This window comes from Mustela lutreola, chromosome 13, assembly GCF_030435805.1.
Source record: "Mustela lutreola isolate mMusLut2 chromosome 13, mMusLut2.pri, whole genome shotgun sequence".
NCBI classification, from domain to species: domain Eukaryota; kingdom Metazoa; phylum Chordata; class Mammalia; order Carnivora; family Mustelidae; genus Mustela; species Mustela lutreola.
This window is the reverse complement of record NC_081302.1, coordinates 8,722,336-8,749,975: the sequence shown is the minus strand read 5'-3', so window position 1 is coordinate 8,749,975 and position 27,640 is coordinate 8,722,336. Positions and strand designations below refer to the sequence as shown.

Here is a 27,640-nt window from a genome sequence, read left to right as displayed (position 1 = left end):
GGCGGCGACCGTCCCTTCCCCGTATGCCCGCTCTGCGGCCAGGGGGTCACAGGAGGGGTCACGGTCAGCTCCGGAATCGGACCCAGAGCCTCCTGCTCTTCCTCCCTCTTCCCTCTCGGGACCCTTGCCAGCTGCTCCGAAATCCCAGACCCGCCGGTCGGCTCCGCCGGCCAAAGCTGCCGGGGGTGGAGGCCCAGGCGGGGCTTTTCTGTTTTCTTTCTTTCTTTCTTTCTTTCTTTCTTTCTTTCTTTCTTTCTTTTCTTTCTTTTCTTTTCTTTCTTTTCTTTCTTTTCTTTCTTTTCTTTCTTTTCTTTCTTTTCTTTTCTTTCTTTCTTTCTTTCTTTCTTTCTTTCTTTCTTTCTTTTGCAATTGTCTTGAGTATTGATATCAACGGGTGCATTCAAAGCTCGAATCGGCTGCTCCCCCTCGGCTCGGGGGCCGTCACTGCCCGCGTGTCACCGGCCCTGAAGCCTCGGGCGCCGGGGGCCTCCCCGGACCCGGGCTGGTTGGGGGCGGTCACTGCCGCCGCCTCCGCCCGCTCCCTCTAGCGGCGAACTCCGGCTTCCGGCCGGCGAGGGAGGCGAGCGGAGGGGTCCGGAGGCCTCGTGCGGGGACGCGGACGGGGGACGCGGACGGGGTCGCCCGGCTCCGGGGAGCGCTCGTGGGCCAGGGAGGCCGCGGGAGGCGTGCAGGCAGGGAGCGCGGTCTCGCTCCTGCCGTCGCCGGCGCCGCCTCCGCACACATCGGCGGGGCGCGGCGGGGACGAGCCCGCGAGACTGTGGCCCGGGTCCCGGCGGCTTCCGAGCCCGGCGGCGCGCGAGCTTCGCAGAGTAGGGGCGGGGAGCTCCGATCGCCTGCGCAGAGCCTGGGTTGGAAGCGGCCGCGGCGCGCGGGAGGACCCGGCATCCTTCGCAGGCCCGCGGCCTCAGCCGGGCGAGGGGCTCGGGTCCGGCCCGGCGAGGGGCCCGGAGCGCGTGGCGCTGACACCGGGGAGAAGGACCGAGACCTGACCCGCTGGGGATTCGCGGATCTGGCCCAGCCTCGGGGCGCGTATTTCACCATCAGTAAGTCCCTTTCCAGGCTCCTGCGTCTCCGCGGCCTTCCGTGCAGAATAGAGATCGTAAGAGTTGTCCTATGGGGGAGGCTTCGCAGGAGACTCTTCGTAAGATCTTCGTTCCCTAAGCAAACTTGATATTTCAACACACGGCTTGAAAATACAAAGCGAAAAGAAGGTAGCCTAGGCGATGAATATTGACCTTAAAAATGGAACGCTTATTTTACAGAACAATTCCTTCTAGTGACTTCTAAAAATCCTTACTCCAGTGGTGTATTTTATAAAATTTCGTTCACTCACAGTGAAACTGCGAGTTGCTTGCCCCGTGATCGGAAGAATGCATCATTAAATTCAGACTTAGGTCCTGCAATCAATCATTACTTGTAATATTTTAATAGAGCATCGGCTCTCTGGAAACTCAGATCTCACAGATGAGAACCGGGGAGGGGGAAAAAGAGGCCTCTTGGCTAATAGTCCGGCTCCTGATTCCTAAGGCCTCTCCTCGGAAATCCTGGAATCTAAGCTCCTAATCCAGAGCTTAAAATAATGCCCGGAATGATGTAGGCACTTAAGGGTAATTATTTGTTGATGAGACTTTCACAAATGATCATCCCTAAGGATAACCCTGGCGAACCTTGAGAAAGACCTCTGGAGAATGGAAAGTTGGAAAGAGCAAGGGGGAGGAGTGATCAGGAGATGCTAAAGGAAAGGACCCTGGACCAGACAAGCCCGTTGGCTTTTTTCTAAGAGCAGAAGGTTTTAGGGTGGGGATGGAATTAGGAATGGTTGACAAAATTAGGAACAAAAGGAGCTACAAGATAGGACAAAATGGTGGGAGCTGCAGGCTATTTAGTGGAGGGACAACCTGATGGCCTTATAACTCAGTATTTCCTGAAGCTATAATTACAACATAATACAGTAATTGCTGTCTCTAGTGATTCTGTTATCAGTAATAACTTGTGCTCAGTTCACTTGTAGGAAAGCCTGGGGACATGATAACTAGCACCCTTAGCCTCAAGCTGTCATTGACATGAGGAGAACAGACATGGATCTGGCAGAGAATAAGGAAAGAAAATAAACTCCAGCTATGCTTGGGTCATGGGATTTGGATAACTTTCACTTTCTGTGTAATATCTTGGTACTTTGCAGTATCTTTTTGTCATTTGTTTTACTTCTATGATAAAAATCTAGACATATCACACAGTTTTTCAAAGAGAAGTTTCCTTAAACAATGGTTCAAGTGAGAAAGTTTTCAGACCACTGGTGGCTTTTATTGACAATCAGTATAAAATATATCCCTACTTTGATGATCTTCACTTTTTTTTTGGTAGAGTACAACCAAAGAGATCATTCTTGTTTAGTGACTATTATTTAATAGCAAAGTCCAAATGCAAACAAAATCAGGCTGTTAAACTTTTTATTCATCTAGTGTTATATTCTTTCTTTTCTTTAGCTTGCAGAGAGCTCATTCTTACCTTTTATGTTCAAATGCACTGATTTCTTTTGCCTATGTTTTTGATAAGCATATTCAATATATATTCCAAGTGAAGCATCCTTCATGCCTACACTGCCACACAGAAGCTGGGCCCGTGGGCATAATTCCATTAAATCTGAGGATGGACGCTCTGGCAAAGTCGAAGCTAAGCTGGAGATGAAGAGATAAGAATAGTCCCTGGAACATTTCTATCTCCCTCTTCTCCCACCTGACCCAGACTGACTCCAACACGCTTGGGTCTCCAACCCTTACTTAGCAGGACCCTATGCTGTCTTTCATGCCTGACCCTACCATAACCCATCCATACACCCCCAACGCCACAGATAATAGCTACCTCTGCCCACCATGCTGGCTCTTAGAGAAAGGCACGAGGGTAACAGGTCAGTAGAAAATGCTCTGTAAGGTTATCTGCTAAGAATCAGAAACTGCCTCCTCAGAAAAGCCCAGTTTGGTCTGTGTGACCTCAGGCACTGACCTTCTCTTTGCATCTTCCTCCAACATGACCATGACGCCAGGAGATGAGGAAGAAGAAGGCATAAAAGCTTCCTGGCTATAGATCCCCTATAAGTACTCCTAGGATTTCTTGAAAAAAGTTTCTAAAATGATACAGTTGGGGTTTCCATCTTTGATGGTGAAGCTCCAGCCAGTTCTTCCTGCAAAGAACTATAAACGGCACCAATTACTAAAAAAATCACTACATGAAGGTTTGAATAGAAGGAAAGCATTCCTTAAAAACAAAGATAATGGGATCTTTTCTAGGATATATGGACTCCCCCTTGTACTGAGCTCCGTTGCTTTAAATTACACGAAGGATAGGCATTACCTTTACTGGTTTCTCCTCACAGACTTAGAGTGATCTTGGCCCTTGTGGCAATCATTCTTCTGTTTTTTCTTATTGCTTCAGTGGTTTTTATCATTCAGTATTTGTGTGATGGGTTTTATAGAATCATTTTTCTGGAACTTATGAATATTATTCTAATTTTTTAAATAAGTGAATGGGTGGAGATAATAAGTAGTAAATATCAAACTGGTCACCCAGGGTGGGTTGTGTCTCTGGAACCACATCTCTAGAGCCCTGTGAAGTGGGCCCACTCCACCAGGTGCCTGCATCGAGTACCCTCTCCCACCTGTAATGGTCTGACTTATCAGGGTCTTGCTTTTGTATAAATCTTCAGCTTCCTCAAATGCCCTTGCTTGCTTTTTGAACTGTTCTCTGTTTTCTTCCCTAAAGGAATTGGTGTAGACTTAAAAATCAGTTTTTCCTGAGACTGAGAAGAAGTTAGTGACTATTAATTATAATCGGTCATGGCGATGAATGCACAGCTTCATTGAGAGGAAATTCACACACTATACAATTCACCTGTTTAAAATGTCCGATTCAGTAGCTTTTAGTATATTCACAAGGTTGTATGGTCATCACCTCAATCAATTATAGAATATTTTCATTACTCCAAACAGAAACCCTTATCATCCTCAACCTCCTCCGCCCTCCCAGCCCTAGGCAACCCGCGAATCTAATTTCGGTCACTAGAGACTTGCCTATTTTACATTTCATATACGTGGTATCACACATTATTAGGCTCTGGGATGATGGGCTTCCTTCATTTAGTATCATGCTTTTCAGGCTCATCCTTGTTGTAGCGTGGGTGGGTGCTTCCTTTATTTTTGTTGCCTGAAAAATATCCCATTGCTTGTATATGCTACCTTTTATTTATTCATTCATCAGTTGATAGGCCTTTGGGTTGTCTCTCCTTTTTGTCTATTGTACATAATGCTGCTGTGAATATTTGTGTGGATGTATGTCTTCATTCCTCTTAGATATGTACTTAGGAGTGAAATTGCTTGCTCCTATGGTAACTGTAAATGTTCCAGGAACTGTTTTCCAAAGTGACTGAACTGTTTTGCATTTCCATCAGAAGGGTAGGAGGGGTCCAGTTTCTCCACATCCTCAATCCTTTATATGATCTATCTTTTCCATTAGAGCCATTCTGCTGGGTGTGACATAATGTCTTGTGGTTTTGATTGGCATTTCCTCGATGTCTAGTGATGTTGAGCATCTTTTTATGGGTTTCTTGGCCATTTCTACACTGTCTTTAAAGAAGTCACTATTCAGATATTTTGCCCATTTTTCACTGAGTTCTTTTTGTTACTATGAAGCATTATTGTAAAATAATGTTTTAATAAGACAGTGGCCAGTGATTGTGGCTGTAGGTGTATAATGTTGTAAAATATTTATTGGATGAAGGCACGTGAAACACTTGATCCATTTTTCAGTGCTTTTGGAGTCTCTCGTGGATTGTTGATGTTTCTTTCTCCTCCTTCTTTTCTTAGGAGCCCATCTTGCAGCTCTCTGGTTTCTGTAGAATGCTGTAAACGATCGTCACAGTTGGTCTTCAAGTCGTAGAAAGAGCTGCAACTTCTCCTTTGTAACAGAACTTTTCTGGTTGCATTCAATGCCTAACATTGCAGAAGCAGAAAGGGCAAATGATTCTGGAAATGGTGAGCACAAATCCGAGAGAAAGTCTCCTGAAGAGGATCTACAAGGTGCTGTTCAGTCTTTCTGCACTCGTGCCTCGGGGACACCCTTGGGTCACAAAGGAGATGGTCATTACCCGTGGAGCTGTCCAGTGACCCACACTCGGGAGAAAATTTATGCCATCTGTTCAGACTATGCGTTTCTCAACCAGGCAACCTCAATCTATAAAACTCCAAATTCAACCCGCTCTTCTTGCCTCCCTGATAGTACCTCTTTACCTGCTGGAAATAATCCGTCAAGATACATTGGCATCCCAACGAGTGCATCGGAAATCATCTACAATGAAGAAAATAGCTTGGAACATTTATCCAGTAGCCTGGGCAAGCTACCTCTTGCATGGGAAATCGATAAAACTGAATTTGACGGGGTGACCACAAATTTGAAACACAAATCAGGTAAGGAAGGAGGCTTGAATTTCACATGTGAAAATAATCAGAAAACAACATAGCTTGTTTAAGCTTGCCATTTAACACGGTTTCCTTTTATAATGCCGAACAAGGAACATTGCCATCTGTTGTCTGTCGTCTGTCGTTGTAGTTAAAAAATAACTTTGGGCAGAAGACATTTAGTTCATTTAATAGGTTACCACTGCAAACTTCACACATAACCTGTGCATTTTGAGAGCTTTGAAAAATCTAAGAATCCTGTAAAATACAGGTATTACAGATAAGTATGTGGTAGCTTATAAATGGTTCACGAGGTGGCTAAAATAACATATTATTTTGTGATTTTGCAGAGACTTGAACTCATCTTTCCCAATTAAACATTTCATTTTCTTTTCTACCATATAACATTGTGGCTTTTTCTTGTGAAAATTTTTCGAGCACCCAGCAAGGTCTCTAGGTACTTCTGAGTAGGTTGTGTACTGCACAATTTAAGAGAGGGCTATTCACCTAGCTTGCAATACACAGCCTTTGCATTTGCAGTGTGGTGGCCCTGTGGCAGAAACTGCTGCTTTTCACTTCTTTCTTCTGAACTCATAGTAATACGGGATTTTTATGTGGTAGGTACTCTTATCGTCATTTTATATAAGGTAAAGAAATTGGGGCTCAGAGGGGATGATAAGTTGCTTGTGGAAAGTTGATAGCTAGTATGAGGCAGAGCTAGTGTTTGTATTGTACTCCTAGGTGTCTCTGACCATTTGGTAAAACCTCCATACTTCTTGTTCATTTGCCAGATCAGTGTGTTTCACAGAATATTGGGTAAATTTGTAATTCTCAGTGTGTTGGGGGGGTTCACTTTGTGTCTATTTTTTATGGGTGATTGGTCTATAATTTTTTCATAATATCTTTTTTAGGTTTAGCATTAGGGCTATACAGGTTCCTGAGACCAGTTGGGAAGTGATCTCTCCTGTTTTCTGAGGGGTTTTCAGAGGGGTATTAAAAATCTCTAATAATGTGGTTATGGAGTTGTCTTGATTCCCATTAATTCTGTCCAGTTTTAGTCTGTCCATTTTATCCAAGTTGTTGGTTTTGTTGGCATAAAGTTATTTCTAATAGTCCCCTTTATCCCTCTAATATCTACAGGGTCTTTAGTAATAACTCCTCTTTTGTTCCTGATACTGGTCATGTATGTTCTCTCTTTTTTTTCTGGCTACAGCTTTATCAGTTTTGTCCATCTTTTCAAATAACCAGCTTTTAGCTTTGTTAATTTTCTGGGTTGTTTGCTCACTATTCTACTAATTTCTGCTTATTATTTTCTTCCTTCTGCTTACTTTGGGTTTACTACAACTTTCGGATTCAAGACTTTTCTCCTATGAGCGTTCAGTGCTTTAAGCTGCTCTGTGAGGACTGTTTCAGCCACTATCCACACATGCTGGCCTGCCGTATTTTTATTATCACTTGATGTAAAGTATTTTCTAATTTTCCTTGTGATTTCTTCTTTGATACATGCATTACTGTTTAGAACTGTGCTGCTTAATTTCCAAATATTTGGGTGCTTTTGCTAATGTTGATTTCAAATTCCATTCCATTATGGACAGAGGACATAAGACCTCAGTTTTTGAGAGTGGGCTGAGACTTGTTTTTTTGACCCAGACTACAGTCCGCGTTGGTGAATGTACCATGTGCATCTGAAAAGACTATCTGCCTCTTCTGTAGTTGCTGGGTGTAGCGTTCTATAAATATTTACTGGATTAGTGTTTGAGAATGTTTTTCACATCTTTTTAGTTTTCACTTCAGTTAATTTTTATCTTGCTCTATCAATTGCTGAAAATGGAGTGTTAAAAATCAATTATAATGGTCATCTTTTCTGCATTTACTTCTGTTGATTTTTGCTTCTATGCAATTTGAAACTCTGCTATTAGTGCACACGCAATTATGATTTTTATTTCCTCTTGTTGCATTGACCTTTTGTTGTTATGAAATGTCCCTCATTATTCCTAGTAATAATTGTTTTTCTGAAAGTGACTTTGATATTCATCTAACTACTCCAGCTTTCTTTTGACTGGTGTTTGCATAGTATATCCTTTTCCAGCCATATATTTTCAACTTGTATCTTTTTATATTTAAAGTCCATCTCTCCTACTCAATCATAAAAAAAAGGATGAGATTTTGGCATTTGGTATAACACGGATGGACCTAGAGGGTGTAAGTCAGACACGGAAAGACAAATATCATATGATTTCACTTGTACATGGAATCTAAAACCCGAAACTAATGAATAAGCCAACAAACAAAAAGTGGAATCAGATCTATAAATATAGAGAACATAATGGTGGTTTCCAGAGGGGAGGGGGTGGGGGGATGGGCAAAATGGGTGAAGGGGAGTGAAAGATACAGGCTTCCAGTTATGGAATGAACACCTCGTGGGAGTAAAAGGTACATACAGCACAGGGAACAGAGCCAGTGATTCTGTAATAGGATTGTGTAGTGACAGATGGTAGCTACTTTTGAGATGAGCATAATACCTAAAATTGTTGACTCACTATGTTGTGCTCCTGAAACTAAGGTACCATTGTGTGTCAACCCCACTCAGATAAGAAAATACATGATCCATCTTCCTCTTGATAAAAATCTTATAACTGAAAAAAAGAAGTGCCTCTCTTAAAGATAGCTTTTAAATATAGTCAATGAATTACTTGTTTCAGGTATTGTTTCTTTTAGTTCTGGAATTTACATTTTTTAAAGTAGTTTGTGTTTCATATCTTAGATTTACCATCTTTTTTTTTTTTTTAAGATTTTATTTATTTATTTGACAGAGAGAGATCACCATAGGCAGAGAGGAAGACAGAGGGGAAGGGGGGAAGCAGGCTCCCTGCAAAGCAGAGAGCCTGATGCGGGGCTTGACCCTAGGACCCTGGGATCATGACCTGAGTCGAAGGCAGAGGCTTAACCCACTGAGCCACCCAGGTACCCCGGATTTGCCATTTTTTCATTCATTTCATTTTCATTAATTACTGGAAGATTGTGTCTATCTCATAAAGCATAGTTATCATACCCACTTTAAAACCCTTGTCTACCAGTTTTAAGATCTGGGTCATCTCAGAGTTGGTCTTATCTTTTTTTTTCTTTTTCTTTTTCTTGAGAAGGTGTCACATTTTTCAGTTTCCTTACATGTTTAATAATTTTGAACTGCACCCAAGGAACTGGAAATGTTGTGGCAATTTTTGATTCTGATATATTCCTCCTAAGAGTGTTTTATTTTATGTTTGTTCATTTGTTTGTTTTTAATTTTAGCAGCATTGAATTTGGTTTGACTAAAATTGCCAATTTGGTCTCTGGATGACATTTCAAATCTCTGTTTGATTTTTTAAGCCTTAGCTGTGATGTTTGGGGTCTTCTCTGTGCATGCATGGTTCCAGGATCAGCCTAAGATTTGGGCCAAAAGTATACATAAAATTTGAGTCTCCCCTTTTCTGGCTGTTTTATTTCTGGGGTCCTCACCTACCTCACTTTCCAGTGACAATGATTGCCCAAAACTCTGTCCCATGGTTCCTCAAGTCAAAAAGATGACAGATATTCTACTTATATTTGCTATCCTCAGACCTTTCTCTAAAAGCCAGTGACTAGAGGTAGGTGTGTATGTATGGATGTTTCTTTGGTTTTAGGGCTAGATGGTGTGTTAGGGGGAGGATGAGGACTGGAAGAAGGAATATGACAATGACAAGGGAAGGTGGGCAAAGCCTCCTGGAGTTGCTGAGATGGGGAGACAGCGTATTTAGCTGTTGGTCTGTTACATTCCTCTCTCAATCTTAGCTTCTACTTTGCCAGAGCATCCCTCTCTCAAACTGCATTGAATTATGCCTGTGAGACCAGCTCTTCTTGTGGCCACGTGGGGATTTCATGAAGGGTGCGCATTTGGAATACACACTTATTTAGCCCAGGGGGCTCCTAGGAGTAGAGTAGAAGGGGACAGAGGGTATGCTTGGGTAAGCTTTAGAGGAAAGTATGCAGGTCCAGACCACTCTGGGCGCTGCTGGAGTCACAGATCACCAGGCTCCATTAGCCTCTAAGATTTTAAGTGGGTGGGAAAATTACGTAGGGCATTAGGGATTATTGGGCAGCCAAGACATGGGAAGTAGATTTTCCATCTTCTTACACCCTAAAATATATTTTATTAGTGAAAGAAACTTCAGAATGAGACTTAACTCATGTTTGCCAGTGGTTGTTCAGCTCTGTAAAAATTTGTGTTCTCTGTGAAGACTTAAAGGGAATAGCTAGAAGAAATGGGGAGAAGCTTGTTTCTGGATATTATAGTGTTTGTCATTATTAGAAAAATCAGAGAAATCCCCTGTGTCATAAGAGTTTCCGAGGTTTGGGTTTTATTGTAGAGCAATTTGAGTGAATGAAACAAGCCCCTTTCCGTGTCTGTTTTCTAGGCGTATATCTATATAGTCTATGTTTTATAATTATCATGACTCATAAAAATAAAATATTAACTTTTATTTGATTTTTATAACAGATTTTATTATTTCATTGAAAATCTAGTATGTGTGAAAAGTAGTAATTATAGAGAGCATAGCTGTCTGAAATGTTAATGGTATTTAAGTGATGCGAAGCTTGAATTTTATTTATTAACATGTATTTTAAAGTTTTTATTTAGATTCATCAGTTAACATATAGTGTTACATGAGTTTCAGGTGTACAATATAGTGATTGATCACTTTCATACATCACCCAGTGCTCACCACAAGATCGTTCTGTAATTCCCATCACCTAGCTCACCCATCCCTTCTGGTGACTGTCAGTTTGTTCTCTATAGTTAAGGTTTTAATTAAATAATTTTGGCCTGAATAATCCACTAGCATTATTCGGAAATAAAAAGTATAAACATTGGGATGCCTGGGTGGCTCAGTGGGTTAAAGCCTCTGCCTTCAGCTCAGGTCATGATCCCAGGGTCCTGGGATCAACTCCGCATCAGGCTCTCTGCTCAGCAGGGAACCTGCTTCCCTTCCTCTCTGTCTGCCTGCCTCTCTGCCTACTTGTGATTTCTATCTGTCAAATAAATAAATAAAATCTTTTACAAAAAAAGTGTAAACATTAAGCAGAGCAAAGTCTAATTTTATTTTTGTCTTCTTTTTATCTAGCTCCCAATTCCCCTCCCCTTAGGTAACTACCATTATTTGCCTTATGTGTCTTCTGGAGAGATTGGTGTGTGTGTATGCATGTGTGCATGTGTGTGTGCATTCGCTGTTCAGTGCACACACACACAGAGAAAGGGGACTTTGTTTTCCATTCTAGTTCCTGGTACTAAAGTTGCATTTTAATAATGTACATGTAAGCATCATTCTTAATTCATTTTGTGTTATCCACAAGGCCGGCCTGGAGTTATTTTTAAATATCACATCATTGCATTATTGGATCTAGTGCTTTTAATCTTTCAACAGAGTTACATTAATGTGTTTTTATAGTTTTGTAGAAAGGATTCATTTTTGGAAAGTGGCCTAGTTAAATGTTTTACTGTTGGTAATTTGATTTTCTAAACCAAAGATTTTGTGATTGAGTCTTTTACTAGCTAAGCAACTAGATCAGAAATTGGAGTATAAGTATCTGATAGGAACTAACACTTGTGGTTGCTTAAACTTGTTTTTATTTTCTCTCTTTAAGCTAGGGGAATATTCTTGAACTTACATGTATTTCTTCAATATGTTTGCAAGTATTTTGAGAACTAGTGGCATTGCTTTTTAGTTTTGTTACATAATTAATTGTATTGCCATGGTAGTTTATTTCATCTTGAGCATTTTGCTTATTTTGTATTCTTGTATTCTAGGCAATGTAAAGAAACAAGTTTCCAAGAAAAAAACTTCAGATAAAAAAGGAAGACATCAAAGGGAGTGGCCTCAGTATTCTCCTCTTGAAGATATTAAGCAGCGGAAAGTACTAGATCTCAGAAGATGGTAATCTCTAAAAATTGACTTTTTTCCTTAACCACACAGTACCATTGTCATACTTAATAAAATTAACAATATTTCCATAGTACCTGATTCCCAGGCTAAATTTAGATTTCCCAGATTTTTCTGAAGTATCTTAACACTTGGTTGTTCACAGTGGGACCCAACCATGAGCCACACCTTGTGTTTGCTTGTTGTGGCCTTTATGGCTCTCTTAATCTAGAATAGTTTCTACCTCACTTCTCTTACCAGTTTTTGGTTTGTTTGTTTTGTTTTGTTTTAAGTCTAGAAGATTGGCTTCTTCTTCTTCTTTTTTTTTTTTTTAAGATTTTATTTCTTTATTTGACACAGAGAAAGACAGCGAGAGGGAACACAAGCAGGGAGAGTGGGAGAGGGAGAAGCAGGCTTCCCGCCGAGTGGGGAGCCTGATGCGGGACTCCATCCCAGGACCCTGGGATCACAGTCTGAGCCAAAGGCAGACGCTTAACAAACTGAGCCACCCAGGTGCCCAGGAAATTAACTTCTTAAAGAGACTTGGCCAGATAACTTGTAGAATGTCCTATCTTCTGGATTTGTCTAATTTTTTTCCCTTGATAGTTGTCTAAATTACGTCTATAACCTCAGTATTTCCTGAAAGCTGGAAACTAGACATAAAGACTTGGTTTAGATTCTGGTTGAACATTCAAGACAAGAATACTGCCCACGTGGGATCCTGTGGCCTCCATATTGCATCGCATCAGGAGGTACATAGTATCTGGTCATCCAGTATGAGATTCTAAGAGTGATGACTGGATTTCACTGGTGACAGCCTAGCCCACACTGTCGAGTTTTTTTGTTCCCCTTGTACAACTGTCGTGTAATCAGTGGGGTGACAGTGGTATCATGCTAATGTCCTGTCCCCAATTAACTTTCCACCTGTTGGCTTTAGCCAAACCTGTTGACAATTATTCCCTGAATCCTTGTTGCAAAATGGTGATATTTCAAATTTCCATCATTTTTTTTTCTCCTTTTACTAGCTGATATTCTTCTAATAAGAAGAGCCTTCACTCACCAACTGGGGTTATTTGGTTACTTTAGAATATAGTTCCTATTCTAAAGAAAAAAATATTTAATTAATGATAGCTTTTAACTATTACTAGTCTGTGATTTGAAGTCTGAAAAATTATTTGTATGAGATTTAAAAAACGTTAGATTTTATCACTTATTTAATGAGCTTTGGACCCTTTACTGTGGGTCCAGAATACTGAGAGGCACAAAACATGGTTCTTGTTTTCTCAAGGTTTAAAATCTAGGTGAGAAATGGGAACTAAGCAGAAAAATATCAAATATATCAGGAAATCTGTCAGATGGTGAGTCTGGATAAACTACCAGCACGAGAGGAGGTAGTGAGGAGCTTGAACTTAAGACATGCTTCACTGAGGGGCCAGGTCGTCAGGGAGGAAATCTGAGGGGATGGAGGGTCCAAAGGTCTTTGAATGGATGGTAGGAAAGTGTCTTGCTTTTTTTTTTTTTTTTTTTTTAATTTATTTGACAGACAGAGATCACAAGTAGGCAGAGGCAGGCAGAGAGAGAGGAGGAAGCAGGCTCCCTGCTGAGCAGAGAGCCTGATGTGAGGCTTGATCCCAGGACCCTGAGATCATGACCTGAGCTGAAGGCAGAGGCTTTAACCCACTGAGCCACCCAGGTGCCCCAGTGTATTGCTTTTTGATAATGAAGATCAGACAAGCTTGTCTGGAGTGAAGCTCAGAGAGCTATAAGAAACTTGCCCAACATCATATGGTGAATAGGTAGATCTTGTATTGAAACTGAAGAGAGCCAGACTCCAACGTTTATTTTCTCTCTTTGTAACACCTGTCATGATCTATGTCTTGGACACTAGGCTAAGGATTCAGCTTTTTTTCATTCTGATGTAGAGAGAAGCCATTGATGATTTCTTAACAAAAGGGCATTTTACAATAAACTGGTAGTAATAAGTCTGTAGAGTGTGTTGGAGAAAGACACTATAATCAAAACCAGTAATTTTAGCTTCTTTGTCCATTTTTGCTTCTAATCCCTTAGATTTAAGATATGTTTTAAGAACAAATTTGGATAATTGTATTTTAATAGTGTAACATGTGAAGCCATAAAGGCTTGGATGAGGAGGACAGATGGGAGAAATAACTTGAGGGAAAAATTGCCAGGATGACAAGCTCATATCCCACTGAGAGTATTACAAGATTAGGGTTGAAATGGAAACACCCATAGGAAATAGTATCTCCCCCCATTTCATATATTGAAATCCTAACCCCCAAGGTGATGGTATTAGGAGGTGGGACCTTTGGGAAGTAATTAGGTCATGAGGGTGTAGCTCCTCTGAATGGGATTAGTGCCTTATAAGAAGACGGGAAGAGGGAACTTGCTTTCTCCTCTCTGTCTCTGCTTCATGATGGGAAGATACAATGAGAGGATAGGCATATGCTAACTAGGAGGCAGTTTTCCATCAGACACTGGATTTGCTAGCATCTCAGTGTTGGACTTCTCAGCCTCCAGAACTGTGAGAAATAAATATTGTTGAAACTACCAGGTCTGTTATAATTTATTATGGCAACCTGAGCTACACCATATGATCCAGTAATCCCAAATCTGGGTATACATCCAAAAGAATTGAAAGCAGGATCTTGAAGACATATTTGCATACTATCTTCACTGCAGCATTATTCACAATAGTGGAGAGGGGGAAGCAGCCCCAGTGTTCATCAATGAAGGAATAAAGAAAACGTGCTATATAGAATGGAATATTATTCAGGCTTAAAATAGATGGAATTCTGACACATGCTACAACATAGATGAACTTTGAGGACATTATGCTAGATGATATAAGCTGGACACAAAAAGACTAGTAATGTGTGATTCACTTATAAGAGGTACTTAAGAGTCATCAAAATCATAAAGACAGCATGTAGAATGGTGGTTGCCAGTAACAAAAAGATGAATACTGTAGATTTCATTTATATGAAGTGTAAAGTAGTCACTCATAAAAATGGAAAGAAGAATGGTGGTTGTCAGGGCTGACAGGAGGGGAAAAAGGGTGTTATCCAGTGGGTGTAGAGTTTCAGTCTGGCAAGGTGAGAAAGTTCTAGAGATCTCTTTCACAACAATATGAATATAGCTAACTTTACTCAACTGTACCCTTAAAAATGGTTAAGATGGTGAATTTTATGTTGTGTTTCTACCAAAATTATTTTAAATAGTCAACAAAAATGGGGGACAGATTTGACCATGGGGATCGAAGATAGGAGACAACTCTTCAGTGATAATCAGCTCTATTCAAGGACGAGTAAAAATCAGAGAGGAAGCAACTTGATATATGTATATCAAAGTTGCAAATAAGCAAAACCAGGGATAACTGCAGAAGGCATATACATCTTTGGAAGCGTTAGTCTAGGAAGTAAAGTTAAAATTCAGAATAAGTCCTTTATATCAAAAAAGTGGTAACTTACACACTTTCTTGAAATGAAGTCAAAGAAGAGATTGTATGACAACAGAAGGAGATAATTGATGTGCCCTTGGAAAGAAGTAGAGGACCAAAAAAAAAAAAAAAAAAAAAGTCATTGTAGACGTGAAAACCACATTAGGAGCAAGAGAAAAAAACCCAACCCAGTGAAAAACATAAGCAAGTCAATGGTGAGCCAGTGTGAGGAAATCGCACAAAACTCACATAGAAAAGAACAAAGACGTAAAAATTATTAAAGAACAGATAAGTATTGGGGCTCCTGGCTGGCTCAGTCAGTGGAGCATGTGACTTGATCTTGGGGTTGTGAGTTTGAGCACCACATTGGTGTAGAGATTACTTAAAAAGAAAATCTTAAAAAACAAAAACAAAAACAAGAGCAGATAAATATGGCTAACAGAGGTTCCAAATAGCACTAACTGGTATTCTCAAGGAAGAGATCAGAACAAATAGAAAAAAAAAAATAATTTGAAGACACAAGTGGAAGGGATGTTCCCCAAATAAGGAAAGGCTGGAGTCTGCGGATTTGAAGGGGTAAATTAGGAAGGAAAATCGATGGATTAGCACCAAGGCATATTCTAGGGGAGTTACTGAAGGTCAAGCATAAGGAGTCCTGGGCAAAACCAGTTGTACAAAGGGAAATTATCCCTTTGGTCTCGGTCTTCACCATGGCAGCGCTGGCGACCAGGCTACAGTGGAGTCATGTTTCTTGGGAGAGAAAAAGTCACCAAATGTCACGTTCACATTGTCACTCAAGTGTGGAAGCAACAGACTCCCATCACGTGAGAATTCAGTGACTACAGTGACTCATGAGCACGTACCTATTCAACGAGGAATATAAACCACTCAAGGTATTGGAGGGGAAGAAAAGGAATGGAAAGCAGTAGGAAAAAAGTCACGGTAACTGCTAAGTCCATTTGTAGGAAATTGAGTTGCAGAAGAGAATGTTGGTGGGAGCTGTGAAGACCTGAGCACGTCCAGAAGTTAGCTTCGGAGTTTGAAACGAGAGTTTCTGGAATGAGAGTTCTGGAATGCTAACACTTTCTCAAGCCAGGATCATTTCTATGCAAAAAGATATAAACAAACTGGTTATAAACCAGTTTGCAGTCTTTCCTGGAGGGTGATTAGGGTGAGAGTTTCCTAGGGCTACTACAACAAAGTGCCATAAACTGGTGGCTTAGAAAATCAGAAACTCTCATAGCTCTGGAGGTTGGAAGTCTGAAATCAAGCTATTGGCAAGGCCACATTCCCTCTGAAATCTGTGGGGTAGAAGTTTCTGCTTCATCCTACCTCCCAGTGCTTTGATGGCAGCCCTTGGCATTCCTAGGCTTGCTAAGGCGACACTTCTGCTTCCATCTGTGTTTCCTCCCACCATGTGTCTGGGTCTTTGTCCGGTGACATTTTCGTCTCTGTGTGTCCTTCTTCTCTTTTTATAAGGACACTGGTCATCTTGGATGAGGGGCCCATCCCTACTCCAGTGTGACATCATCTTAACAACTTGATTCCATCTGCAAAGATCCTGTTTGCAAATAAGGTTGTATTTATAGGTACCTGTGGTTAGGACTTCAGCATATCTTTTTAGGGAGGTGAAGTTCATTCCATAACTATTAGTGTGTTATGTGGCTACATGCTAACCATATAATCGAGTGACCGTAAACATTTTGTGTCTTAGTCTTAAAGGTCCTGGTTCAGTCTATAGATACAAGTTGAGTTGTTGATTGTATATGTGCCATTATGCATATTGTATGTACCTATGCAAACCTACATACATAGATCTGTAATTTTTATTTTTGTAATCAATTTTAAGGTAAGACTAAACTGTGTTTAGTGGTAAGTCTTATTTTTCCTTTTTGTTTTGGCCACTGTTAGCCCCTTTATTAGAAAGCAGTTGGAAAAAAAAATAGGAAAAAAAAAAAAAAGAAAGCAGTTGGGAGGTGCACCTGTCAGGCTCAGTCCGTAGAAGGTGTGACTCTTCATCTCGGGGTTTTGGGTTTGAGCCCCACATTGGGTGTAGAGATTCTTTAAAAAAAGAAAAAAAAAATCTGGAGCACTTGGGTGACTCAGTCAGTTGGGCATGTGCCTTCGGCTCAGGTCATGATCCCAGGGTCCTGGGTTCAAGTCCCATACTGGGCTCCTTGCTTAGCAGGGAGCCTGCTTCTCCCTCTCCCTTTGCCCCTCCCCTGCTTATGCTTGTGCTCTCTCTCTCTCTCTGTCAAATAAATAAAAATTTTTAAAAAATCTAAAAAAAAAAAAAGAAAGCAGTTGGGAAAAGGCAATTTGAAAGCCAATACTATTTCTTTTTTTTCTGATTGAATGGTCTGCTTCTTTTCTCCTCTGTTTCACATTAGCTGCAGTCACTTCTCTTGATACGTGACAATTTGGAACATTGTCTAGATTACTCAGTGCAACAAAATTGTGCCATGGAAGGTTTTTGCGTCACACTTTAAAACTCACCCTGACGCTGGAACCATTGCTTCTCACCCAGAGGTTTTAGTTGGACATAGTGTGTGATAAATGGATATTTTTTAGTTTGAGTTGAAGAATCTGAAAAATTGATACATGGGACAGTACTTTGTTTTGTTTCCCCAGTATTTTTTTTTTCTTTAAAATTTTATTTATTTGTCGGGGAGTGAGAACACAAGCAGGGGGAGCAGCAGGCAGAGGGAGAGGGAGAGGCAGGCTCCCCACTGCTCAGGGAGCTTGCCCCTGGGCTCAATCTCAGGACCCTGGGATCATGACCTGAGCCAAAGGCAGCTGCTTAACTGACTGAGCCACCCAGGCACCCCTTGTTTTCCTAATATTTTTGAACTTGCAAATAATCATGGATGTAGCTCAATTAGGAGCCTACACTAAAATTTTAGTAGTTGTTGTCTACATGTACATATCATTATTTTTTTTCCATCAGTTTAGGTAACATCCACTTTAACTAGTGGTTAGTTAAAGTTAGCTAACTTTATTAAACTGGATGGTTTATTGTTGTTTCGCATTGATGATACATTTAATAAGTTTGAAAATCTTTTAACTGAGTAAAGATTGTACGTTGTCTTAGATGAGTGAAGTTCTCATCATGCTAATACATTTAACTGCCATGAGTATTGTGTTTCTGTATGCATATTTTGTATTCATTCAAGTGAAGAAAACAGTCTTTTGTTCTCTCAGGTACTGCATAAGCCGCCCACAATATAAGACTTCTTGTGGTATCTCCTCATTAATTTCGTGTTGGAATTTTTTATATAGCACAATGGGAGCTGGAAAGTAAGTATATTAATGTATTGGTATCCCTAAATTCCAAATTCAAAAGTTACTTGGTATTGCTTTTTCTGTGGTTAAAGATTTTTAAGAATAAATTTTTCATACATCAAGAAAAAAATTGCTACATTTTGTTATAAGCCTTTAGCTAAAAATAAGCATGCCTTCTGATAAAATAAATATTAAGAATATAGTTGACCCTTGAAAAACACAGGGATTAGGGCAGTCTAAATTCCACATATAATTTTTGACTCCCCAGAAATCTAATGACTCATGGCCTCCTGTTGACCACAACCCTAACCAATAACATAAACAGTAGATGAATGCATGCCTTGAATGTTGCTTGTGTTATGTACTGTATTCTTACAATAAAGTAAGCTGGAGAAAAAATGTTGTTAAGAATATCATAAGGAAGAGAAATGTATTTAAAGTACTACATTTTATTAAAAAAAAAAATCTGTGTATAAGTGGACCCGTGCAGTTTAAGCCCATGTTGTTTAGAGGTAACTGTATTCCTAAAATTGTTTGTAAATCAGGTAGACATATCAGCATTGAGACAGGTTATATTTGCATATGACTGGAACTGTAAAATGAAAGGTGATGTTTCTTTTGTAGTCTTCCACCTATTACCCAAGAAGAAGCTTTACATATTTTGGGCTTTCAACCACCATTTGAAGATATTAGGTTTGGCCCCTTCACTGGAAATACAACACTTATGAGGTATGACGTCCTCGCTTCGAGACAATACCTTCTTTCTAGTTCTGCAAAATAACAGTGCTGTAGATGTGTGTTGATAGTAAAACTGTGGTTCCAGCTGATGGGCCCCAGCCTCTAGTAGAGATGCCAAACTTGGGTGCTGCCTGAATTTTGCGGGAATTGGAATAGTGGCATCTGAGCTATGGAACTGGTATATGAGCAGATTTTCATATTTGTCATTTTTAGGTGGTTTAGACAAATTAATGACCACTTCCACGTAAAAGGATGCTCGTATGTTCTATATAAGCCTCATGGGAAGAATAAGACAGCTGGGGAAACTGGTAAGTAAATATGCAGAAGATTTTTACACACACACGCACACACACACGCACACACGCTTTAGGATCCATCTCAAAGATTGGCTGATTTGGTTCATAGGGCTTTATGCAAACCTTAAACACAGTTTGTTACTTTTATGTGTCTGTATCCAAGGGGGAACTCATACTAGAGATCTGTAGGATACTTCTCTTTACATGGGTGAATATTTTTAGCTCTTCTCATCTTTGCATGCAGAACTTTTAGAATTTAAAAGTGTGTCCTAAACACTAGTTTGGTGCATTGCTTGAATTGTTTGGACCTATGGTGTGTGTACGTGCATGCCTGTGTGTGTGTGTGCACACGTGAGTGCATGCTAATAAAATTGCTTCAGGAAGCAACATGGAATGTGAAGCTCCTCTTCCTAAAAAGGAATGCCAGGATTTTAGAATATTTGATGTTAGGCCCACATCTAACAACAGGACAATGGAATTTTTTTTTTAAGATTTTATTTATTTATTTAACAAAGAGACAGCAAGAGAGGGAACATAAGCAGGGGGAGTGGGAGAGGGAAAGCAGGCTTCCCACTGAGCAGGGAGCCTGATGTGGGGCTCGATCCCAGGACCCAGGGATCACGACCTGAGCCGAAGGCAGACGGTTCACTGACTGAGCCACCCAGAGGCCCCAGAACAATGGATTTTGAAAGTGACGTAGTTCTGTTACAGAATAGTCTTGGTTATAACAGAGAGTAATGGCATTGATCTTCAGGATTGTTTTGGTTATATGCTAATTATATTGACAATCTCCGTCTTTCACATTTCATCATAGGCGTTTGACTTTACTAACCAGAAGATTATAGTTAAAGAAAAATTATTCTGACACTTGTTAAAATGATAAGAGAGTCTTCCTTCAAGACGGTCGTAATGGGTTATTATCATGGGGACAGAGATGGGATTCAACCCTGAGAACAACAAAGACTGCTGGGAATTTCTTGTCAATTAGCAAAGTGAGGGGATGGTGGGCGGATGGGAGGTTACCGGAAGGGGACATGAGGGGGGTTAGGAGGATTCTTGCTAACTGGTCTGAGAGGATTCTAATGGTAGGCAGGCCAAGGGCAGGCTACAGGCTTGGACACCCAACAGCGGGGGATGAGGAAACTGGTCAGCGATGGCGGGGGAGAGTCTCTCTAAACTGGCTGAGCAGGATTCTTGTGGAAGCTGGACGAGCCAAGCATAGACGCAGAAGCCTGGGGTGGAGACGTCGTAGAGAAGAAGGCTCCAAGAAACCTAAGCAGTCTGGTCAAAGTGAGAGGGTACGTGGTTTATCATGGCGAAGGACTGAACAGAGAGTAGGATATAGTCTGTTGACCTGTAGCAGGTGTATCAAGTTGGTTCTGAGTCAGGCAGATTGGGAGTTCACATGTCGGTTTCTACACACACTGGTTCTGTGACCTTGAACAAGGCATTTAGGACCACCTACTGAGCCCAGTGTAGATCTTCATCTTTCTATACCTGTACCCATCCCATAGGGTCACTGTGAAGATAAAAAGAGACGTATTTGTCATATACCTAGCTCCTTGTCTGACACAGAGTCAGGACTCAGTAAATGTTAGCTTTTATTCTTACTCCCTGAATTCTGTGCATTTTCAGAGAACCTGTCCCTGTGGAAAAAGCAGCTTTTTAAATGAATGGTGTGTTTTCTTTTTTTATTTCTGGCTTTTTTTTGTGTTTCTTTTTTTTCCCCCCTGTTTCTAGTGAGACTGTCAGCACAACTCCCTCAGAAACTGGTCAGACAATTAAAAATTATGAAAGTAAACCTGGTGATTCATAGACCTGTACCCCTGGGGCTAATAATAAATTATATGTTAAGAATAATAAAAAAAACTGTGAAAGGAAATACTTTCCAGTTTGCTAATTTTCTCTTCCAATATTGTCTAGTTGGCTTTTTTAAGAAATTGTCCATTGAATTTCAGTTTTTAAAAAAATGTCATATTTTTCATTCCGGAAATACCTAGTTCTTTTTCAAACCTGCTTAAATTTTTTTTTTTAAGCTTGAGGTATAACTGGCATATGACATGATATTAGTTCCGACTCCATAACATAATAACGATTTGCTATTATATGCATTGCAAAATGACCAACACAACAGGTGTGGCTCACATCTGTCACCACACATAGTTACAGATTTCTTGTGATGAGGACTTTCAAGCTTTACTTCCTTTACAGATTTCAACTCTACAATACAGCATCAGTAACCAGAGTCTCCTTGCTATACATTACATGCCCATATCTGGCTGATTTTATAACCGGAAGTTTGTACCTTTAACTACCTTCACACATTTCACCTTCCCCATTTTATTTTATTATTATTACTATTTTAAAATATTTTATTTATTTATTTGACAGACAAAGATCACAAGTAGGCAGAGAGGCAGGCAGAGAGAGAGGAGGAAGCAGGCTCCCGGCTGAGCAGAGAGCCCTATGCGGGGCTCGATCCCAGGACTCTGGGACCATGACCTGAGCTGAAGGCAGAGGCTTTAACCCACTGAGCCACCCAGGCGCCCCACCCCCCCCATTTTATTTTTTAAGGTCTCTTTTTTCTTACAGTTTCAAGCCCCCTTTATTTTTTTGTTCCAAATACATCAAGCCTTTTCCCCCCCTGTATTTGATCTAATATCGAAAATTTGTCTGATTCTACTTTCTCTTGTTTCTTTTGGATTTCACTTGAGATGCTGTGTTTCCTTGTGTGTTTAATTTTTAAAAACTGTGATCTGTTTAGTTGGATCTACTTCTGTGGCAGTGGTTGGGGCTTGGTTTGAATTTAAGAATCTTGAGAGATTTGTATTTGTTTTTGCCCATTTCCTGGAGACGGGGACAATTTTTATTTAAACCCTCTAAGTGAGGATTTTTGTTGTGATGATACTGATGACATCATTTTGAACTGGCTTATGATTTTGAATTCTTAGGGGAAATCTTTCCTACACTATCATTCCAAAATTTGGACAGGCACATTTCTTCAATCTCTGTTCTGTGAAGTCAGTTTATTTCTGGTTCACCTTTAAATTGCATCGTGTTGCCCTAGCTTTGCATGGCCTCTTGCAAGGGAAGGCAAACCTTATCTCCACCTGTCTTGGGTTTTCAGCTGAGACCTGTAACAAAAAGACAGATGAACAAGTTTATTTACATGTACAGCACACTTCAGGTGGGAGAAACCTCAGTGAAAAGTAACTCAGCCTGGTGGCTTAGAACAGCTTACTTAGCATCTGCAACAAAGAACAATACATTTGTAGAGAAGCGAGGGGACAAAGGGAGGTTATTTTGGGAGCCCAGGGCTTCCCACGGAAGCTTACTCATATGGGAGGGAACTAACGGAACAAGGTTGTTTGCAGATCCCTCTGGTGCCATATCTGGGCTGAGAGTCCTGTCTCCCGTAAAAGAAGAATTTACATCCTGCCTTTAGGTGGGGAAGAGGAGGGTTGAGAAAGCTTTTCCTGCATTTGTGTCTTCTTAATTGTCTTCAGCTCAAAATAATTTTTATGTCCATGAGGCATATTTTGGGTGACAGGCATATTTTGGGTGACAGGCATATTTTGGTTTCCTTCCCGCTCTGTCCTGGGCACCCCCAGCCTTATTTCCTGCAGACCTCCTGCAGAAATCAGTAGAAGCTTACCTTCTATGGGGTTTAGCAGAAACCCTCAGCACAAAGGTTTTTGTAAGACCTCCACTTTTATTTCTTGTTTAATCTCTGGAAATCCTTCAGTTACATATTTTAACAGATCTTTTAAATATTTTATCTAGTACTTTTGTTATGTCATTGGCAGGATTTTTTAGGGTCTCTGTATCCCAAGGAAGAAAAACCATTTAAACCATGGATCAATTTAAAAACTTAATGTTTTATGTAATTGTATTTATTTTCACATTTATGTTCTATTGTATGAAATAGTCCTAAACTCAGAATTCTTTAGACAACAACAGACTATGAATACTATGAATATTTCTGTGATTAAGCTTACGTATTATGATCAATGTCTATCTCTTTAAGCCACATTTATTTGTAGATAAAATATAGGAACAAACCAGTCACAGTTTAATTACTGTGTAATTGTACTGTTGTAGGATTTTGGGGTTCTGGTTTCACGGAGTCGAAGAATGAATCTTGAGGCACAAAAGGGTAAAGTCAAGTGAAAGTTTATTAAGGGAAGGTGAGAGCAGAAGGGAAACAGAACAACTCTCTGGAGTGAGAAGGGTCCTGAATGTGCTGTCACCGTGGGCTTTTGAGAACTGACTAGGAAGCTTGTGGCCTTGACATTCTTCTGCCATCTTGGTTTGTTCCCTTATCTCTTGTTCCTCTCTGTCTTGGCATCTCCACCTGCCAGGAATAGTTCTGGAGCCCAGTTAGGGGAGTCAGGGGCCTCCTGTCTCACCTGCCTAGACCTCTACCCCTTCCCTATTCTTGGGATGGGACCTGTGGGCAGAAAAAGCTATCCTGGGATTGTGAGGAGTGACTGATTGTGTACTTTTTAATTAGTGGGGGTTAGGGATAGTACAAGTCTCCATGATCTGGAAGTAAGGCTTTCTGGACCTTGAGTGGCCAGCTGGTGCCAAGATAAATAAAGTTCCATTTAACCATGAATGCACTAAGGCAGCCCTATGTTCTTTGAGGAAGGTCATACTCTGCATGTTTCAGGTGTCTATCAGTGGGCTGCAAACTGTTAAGGAGATTTTATTTTAAGCTACATTTCTTTTGCGTTTGTTTCTCATATCAGTAGCAGTTATAGATATATATAGAGTTTTCCATAAGCTATCATTCAGATTAGTGGCTTGGCTTTCATTTGGTATATTGATTATTCCTGCTTTAATACCGAATGTTTTATACAGTTTGGGGGTTTTAAGGTCTTTGTCTGTTTTTGTTGTTGTTGTTGTTTGTTTATTTGTTTTTGTTTTTTAAAAATCAGCATTGACAAGTAAGGAGTATCTTTGGTAATCCTGCTGATTCCTTAATGTACTTTTACTCATATTTAGTCATTTCTGCCTGTTAGCCCCAGACACATTTGCTAAGAATGTATATATGTTTTGTTCTAGGAAAGAGACATCTTATACTTTATTTTTTCAAATTAAAGGAAAATAGTATTAATTACATTGGTTCTAGATTTTTATCCTTGCCAGGTGTGTATTTTAGTTGACGATGATGGTAGCTTAAAGTATCAGCCTGCAGAACAAGACTCTCATCATTATCGTGGTTGTTTTATAGATCATATTGACCATTGTCATCTTGCTCATGTCTTAGCTTTTGAGGGTAATTTCATTTATTTTTAAAAATTTTAAAAGACTTTGTTTATTTATTTACTTGAGAGAGAAAGAGAGAGAGTGCTTGACCTTGTGAGTAGTAGGTGGGGGAGTAGCAGGGGAAGAGGGACAGGCAGACTTCTTGCTGACCATGGAGACAGCCACTGGGCTTGATTCCAGGACCCTGAGATCATGACCAGAGCTGAGGTCAGAGGCTTAACCGACTGAGCCACCTAGGTGCCCCAGACCTTGATTTTATTATAAGATTTCTGCATTTATTTTCATAGGGTAAGTAGAATGTTTTCCTGGCCCCAAAGACTTAATTGTGCTCCAGTTATTACAAAGTGAAATAATGATTCTATTCATTGAAGCTCTTAAAAAATTTACACTGAAGATGGAATTTTGCTGGAGCAAGGGGTCACGGCACAGTAAGTAGTAATGTGAGCCAGCACCTCCCCTGTGGGACACCCACCCTTCTCTGGTGACTGCGTGTTTGACATGGGACCTTTCATGACATGCATGCTCAATCTATAGAATAAATATTAGTAAAAACTTCATTTTTTCTAGTGTGACAATAAAGAAAAATAAATGTTCTAATATTTTGTTTCTGTGCCCCAAGGGGTCTTGTGTAACCACTTGGGTGTGTCCATGCTGAGCATCATAAACCCAGAACAGCAACTGGCAGAACTTCTCTATAAATAATACAGTAATTAATGGGAGGATGTCACATGGATATGTCTGAGACAATGGAAAAGTGCTGTGATATACTCCTTGGGCTGCTGTCCCAGGACTGCATTATGTGCGGGGCCGCCAGGAGACACCAGCCTAAGACTCACGAGTCCTTTACTTGCTTGTGTTATTGCCTACCAATCAGAAGAGGATTTCATCAGAGAAGTTCGTGCATTTTTGTTGTATTACTGTCAGAGGCATCCAGGTAGAGAGGGTCAGGACCTATGCAGAGAAGGGTCGGTAAAATTCAAGGAAATCAGGAGGGTCCCCAAGACTCAGAAATTCCAATATGAAAGAAAATATGATATCAGAAAGAATATGGTATCAAAGAAAATCTGAGTACAGCAGAAGCATCAGTTATATAAATTTAAGTGAATTCCCAGAGTAAGAAAATGTAGTTACTTATTAATGGGATGTGGGAAAATACTAATAGGGCCCTGGAGACAGTTGATTTAGGAACCACCGTTCTGGAATTTTAAACATGTTTTGCTCAAATATCCTGTTCAACTTTAAGATTTTATGCCCTACTTTTTTTTTTTTTTTAAAGATTTTATTTATTTATTTGACAGAGATCACAAGTAGGCAGAGAGGCAGGCAGAGAGAGGAGGAAGCAGGCTCCCTGCTGAGCAGAGAGCTTGATGTGGGGCTTGATCCCAGGACCCTGGGATTATGACCTGAGCCGAAGGTAGAGGCTTTAACCCACTGAGCCACTCAGGAGCCCCTGCCCAACTTTTATTAGAAACTCCCTCATTTGCAGATCTTTTCAGTGTTTGTATTTTGTTTTATTTCCTAACAGCCTAGTAGTCCTTCATGACTTTTTTTTTTTTTTTTTAGATTTTATTTATTTATTTGACAGAAATCACAAGTAGATAGAGAGACAGGCAGAGAGAGAGAGAGGGAAGCAGGCTCTCCGCCGAGCAGAGAGCCCGATGCGGGACCCGATCCTAGGACCCTGAGATCATGACCTGAGCCGAAGGCAGCGGCTTAAACCACTGAGCCACCCAGGCGCCCCTTCATGACTTTTTTAACTTAATGATTTGATGTGTAGATTCACCAGTGTCCCTAGTCATCTGGGCTGTGTGGCGCCAGCCCCTACGGACTTTTTTTACCCATATGTTCACACTTTCCCCAGTATCTGCCACGTCTTTTTCACTGAGAGCAGAATGAACTACGCATTCCCTTATTCCCTTGCCCAACCCCCTTTCCTTGGCAGGGGAGCTCGGTTGCTGCCTTTTCAAATAAATTTTAATAATATATTTTCCCAGTTTTCTTTGTTTTCCTTTTCCCTATTACAATATGTGACTCCTGGCTTTGTCTTTTTCTATGTGTATTTCCTGGAGGATTTCGCATTTTCTTGCCTTCCTCCTCAATAATGAGTTGTCCTGCTCAAACCCGGCTTTATCGCTGAGCTCTCCCTGCCGCTTCGCGTGCCGGTCCCTCTTCATTCCTACAAGGTGGATTATTTGCATCTGTCGTTTGTCGTTTGTCATATGGCCTATGCAGCCTTATGTTTCATCTTTCCAGTGTGTCTGTGTAGCTCCTTAACTCTAGCCTTCAATAGCCCTGGGTCCATATATGGTGACCATGACCTCGCAGGAGCTGCCCTCCAACTACTGACCGTATTCAGAGGAAGGGGTAGTACATGTGTCAAGCAAAAGACCTTTCTGTTCTCCCTCTTCGTGGAAGAAAGAGTTGAAAAACCTGCTTTTCTCATTTGTCTCTGGGCTGTTCAGTAGTGAACTGGAATGTTCATTGTCCCTTGTTTCTGTTCCCTTGAAAAACACTTTGAGATGCATATTTTCTTTTTGTTTCCTTTTTTTTCAATTAAGATTTTTATTTATTTATTTGACAGAGAGATCACAAGTAGGCAGAGGGGCAGGCAGAGAGAGAGAGGGGGAAGCAGGCTCCCCGCCCTGCAGAGAGCCCGATACGGGGCTCGATCCCAGGACCATGAGATCATGACCTGAGCTGAAGGCAGAGGCTTAACCCACTGAGCCACCCAGGTGTCCCTGTTTAAATTATTTTAAAAGAATTATTAGGCCTGTTTTCCTGGGTACGAGGCTTCTTCGACTTTGGAATGCCCCAGTGCTTGCTGAGATGCTCATTTCCAGGGCTCCCTCAGTAAATGGAAACCAAGCTCACTCAGGGAATAAAAACAAAATACAGGGGTTTTTATGGAAAGAACCTAGATGTCCTTCAACAGATGAATGGATAAAGAAAATGTGGTATATATAAACAATGGAATACTGTGCAGCCATCAAAAGAAATGAAATCTTGCCATTTGTGATGACGTGGATGGAACTAGAGGGTATTATGCTTAGCGAAATAAGTCAATCGGAGAAAGACAACTATCTGATCTCCCTGACAACTATATGATCTGACAACTATATCTGATCTGACAACTATATGATCTCCCTGATATGAGGAAGTGGAGATGGGAGGTTTTGGGGGTAGGAAAAG

The 27,640-nt window shown here is 40.6% G+C and overlaps 1 protein-coding gene across 7 annotated transcripts in view; it reads left to right on the top strand.

Annotated features, from left to right (window-relative positions):
• Positions 1-27,640, top strand: part of BIVM (basic, immunoglobulin-like variable motif containing) — a 40,769-nt gene that overhangs the window by 878 nt on the left and 12,251 nt on the right. For 5 of the 7 annotated variants that reach the window (XM_059144395.1, XM_059144397.1, XM_059144396.1 and 2 more), the window contains exons 2-6: positions 4,881-5,480; positions 11,296-11,422; positions 18,066-18,161; positions 18,771-18,875; positions 19,098-19,192. In XM_059144395.1, the coding sequence (XP_059000378.1) occupies positions 5,003-5,480; positions 11,296-11,422; positions 18,066-18,161; positions 18,771-18,875; positions 19,098-19,192 (901 nt within the window). In that variant the 5' untranslated portion in view covers positions 4,881-5,002. Of the gene's footprint in view, positions 1-906; positions 1,121-4,880; positions 5,481-11,295; positions 11,423-18,065; positions 18,162-18,770; positions 18,876-19,097; positions 19,193-27,640 lie in introns of those variants that run through there. The other 2 variants (XM_059144391.1, XM_059144392.1) reach the window with 2 other exon arrangements.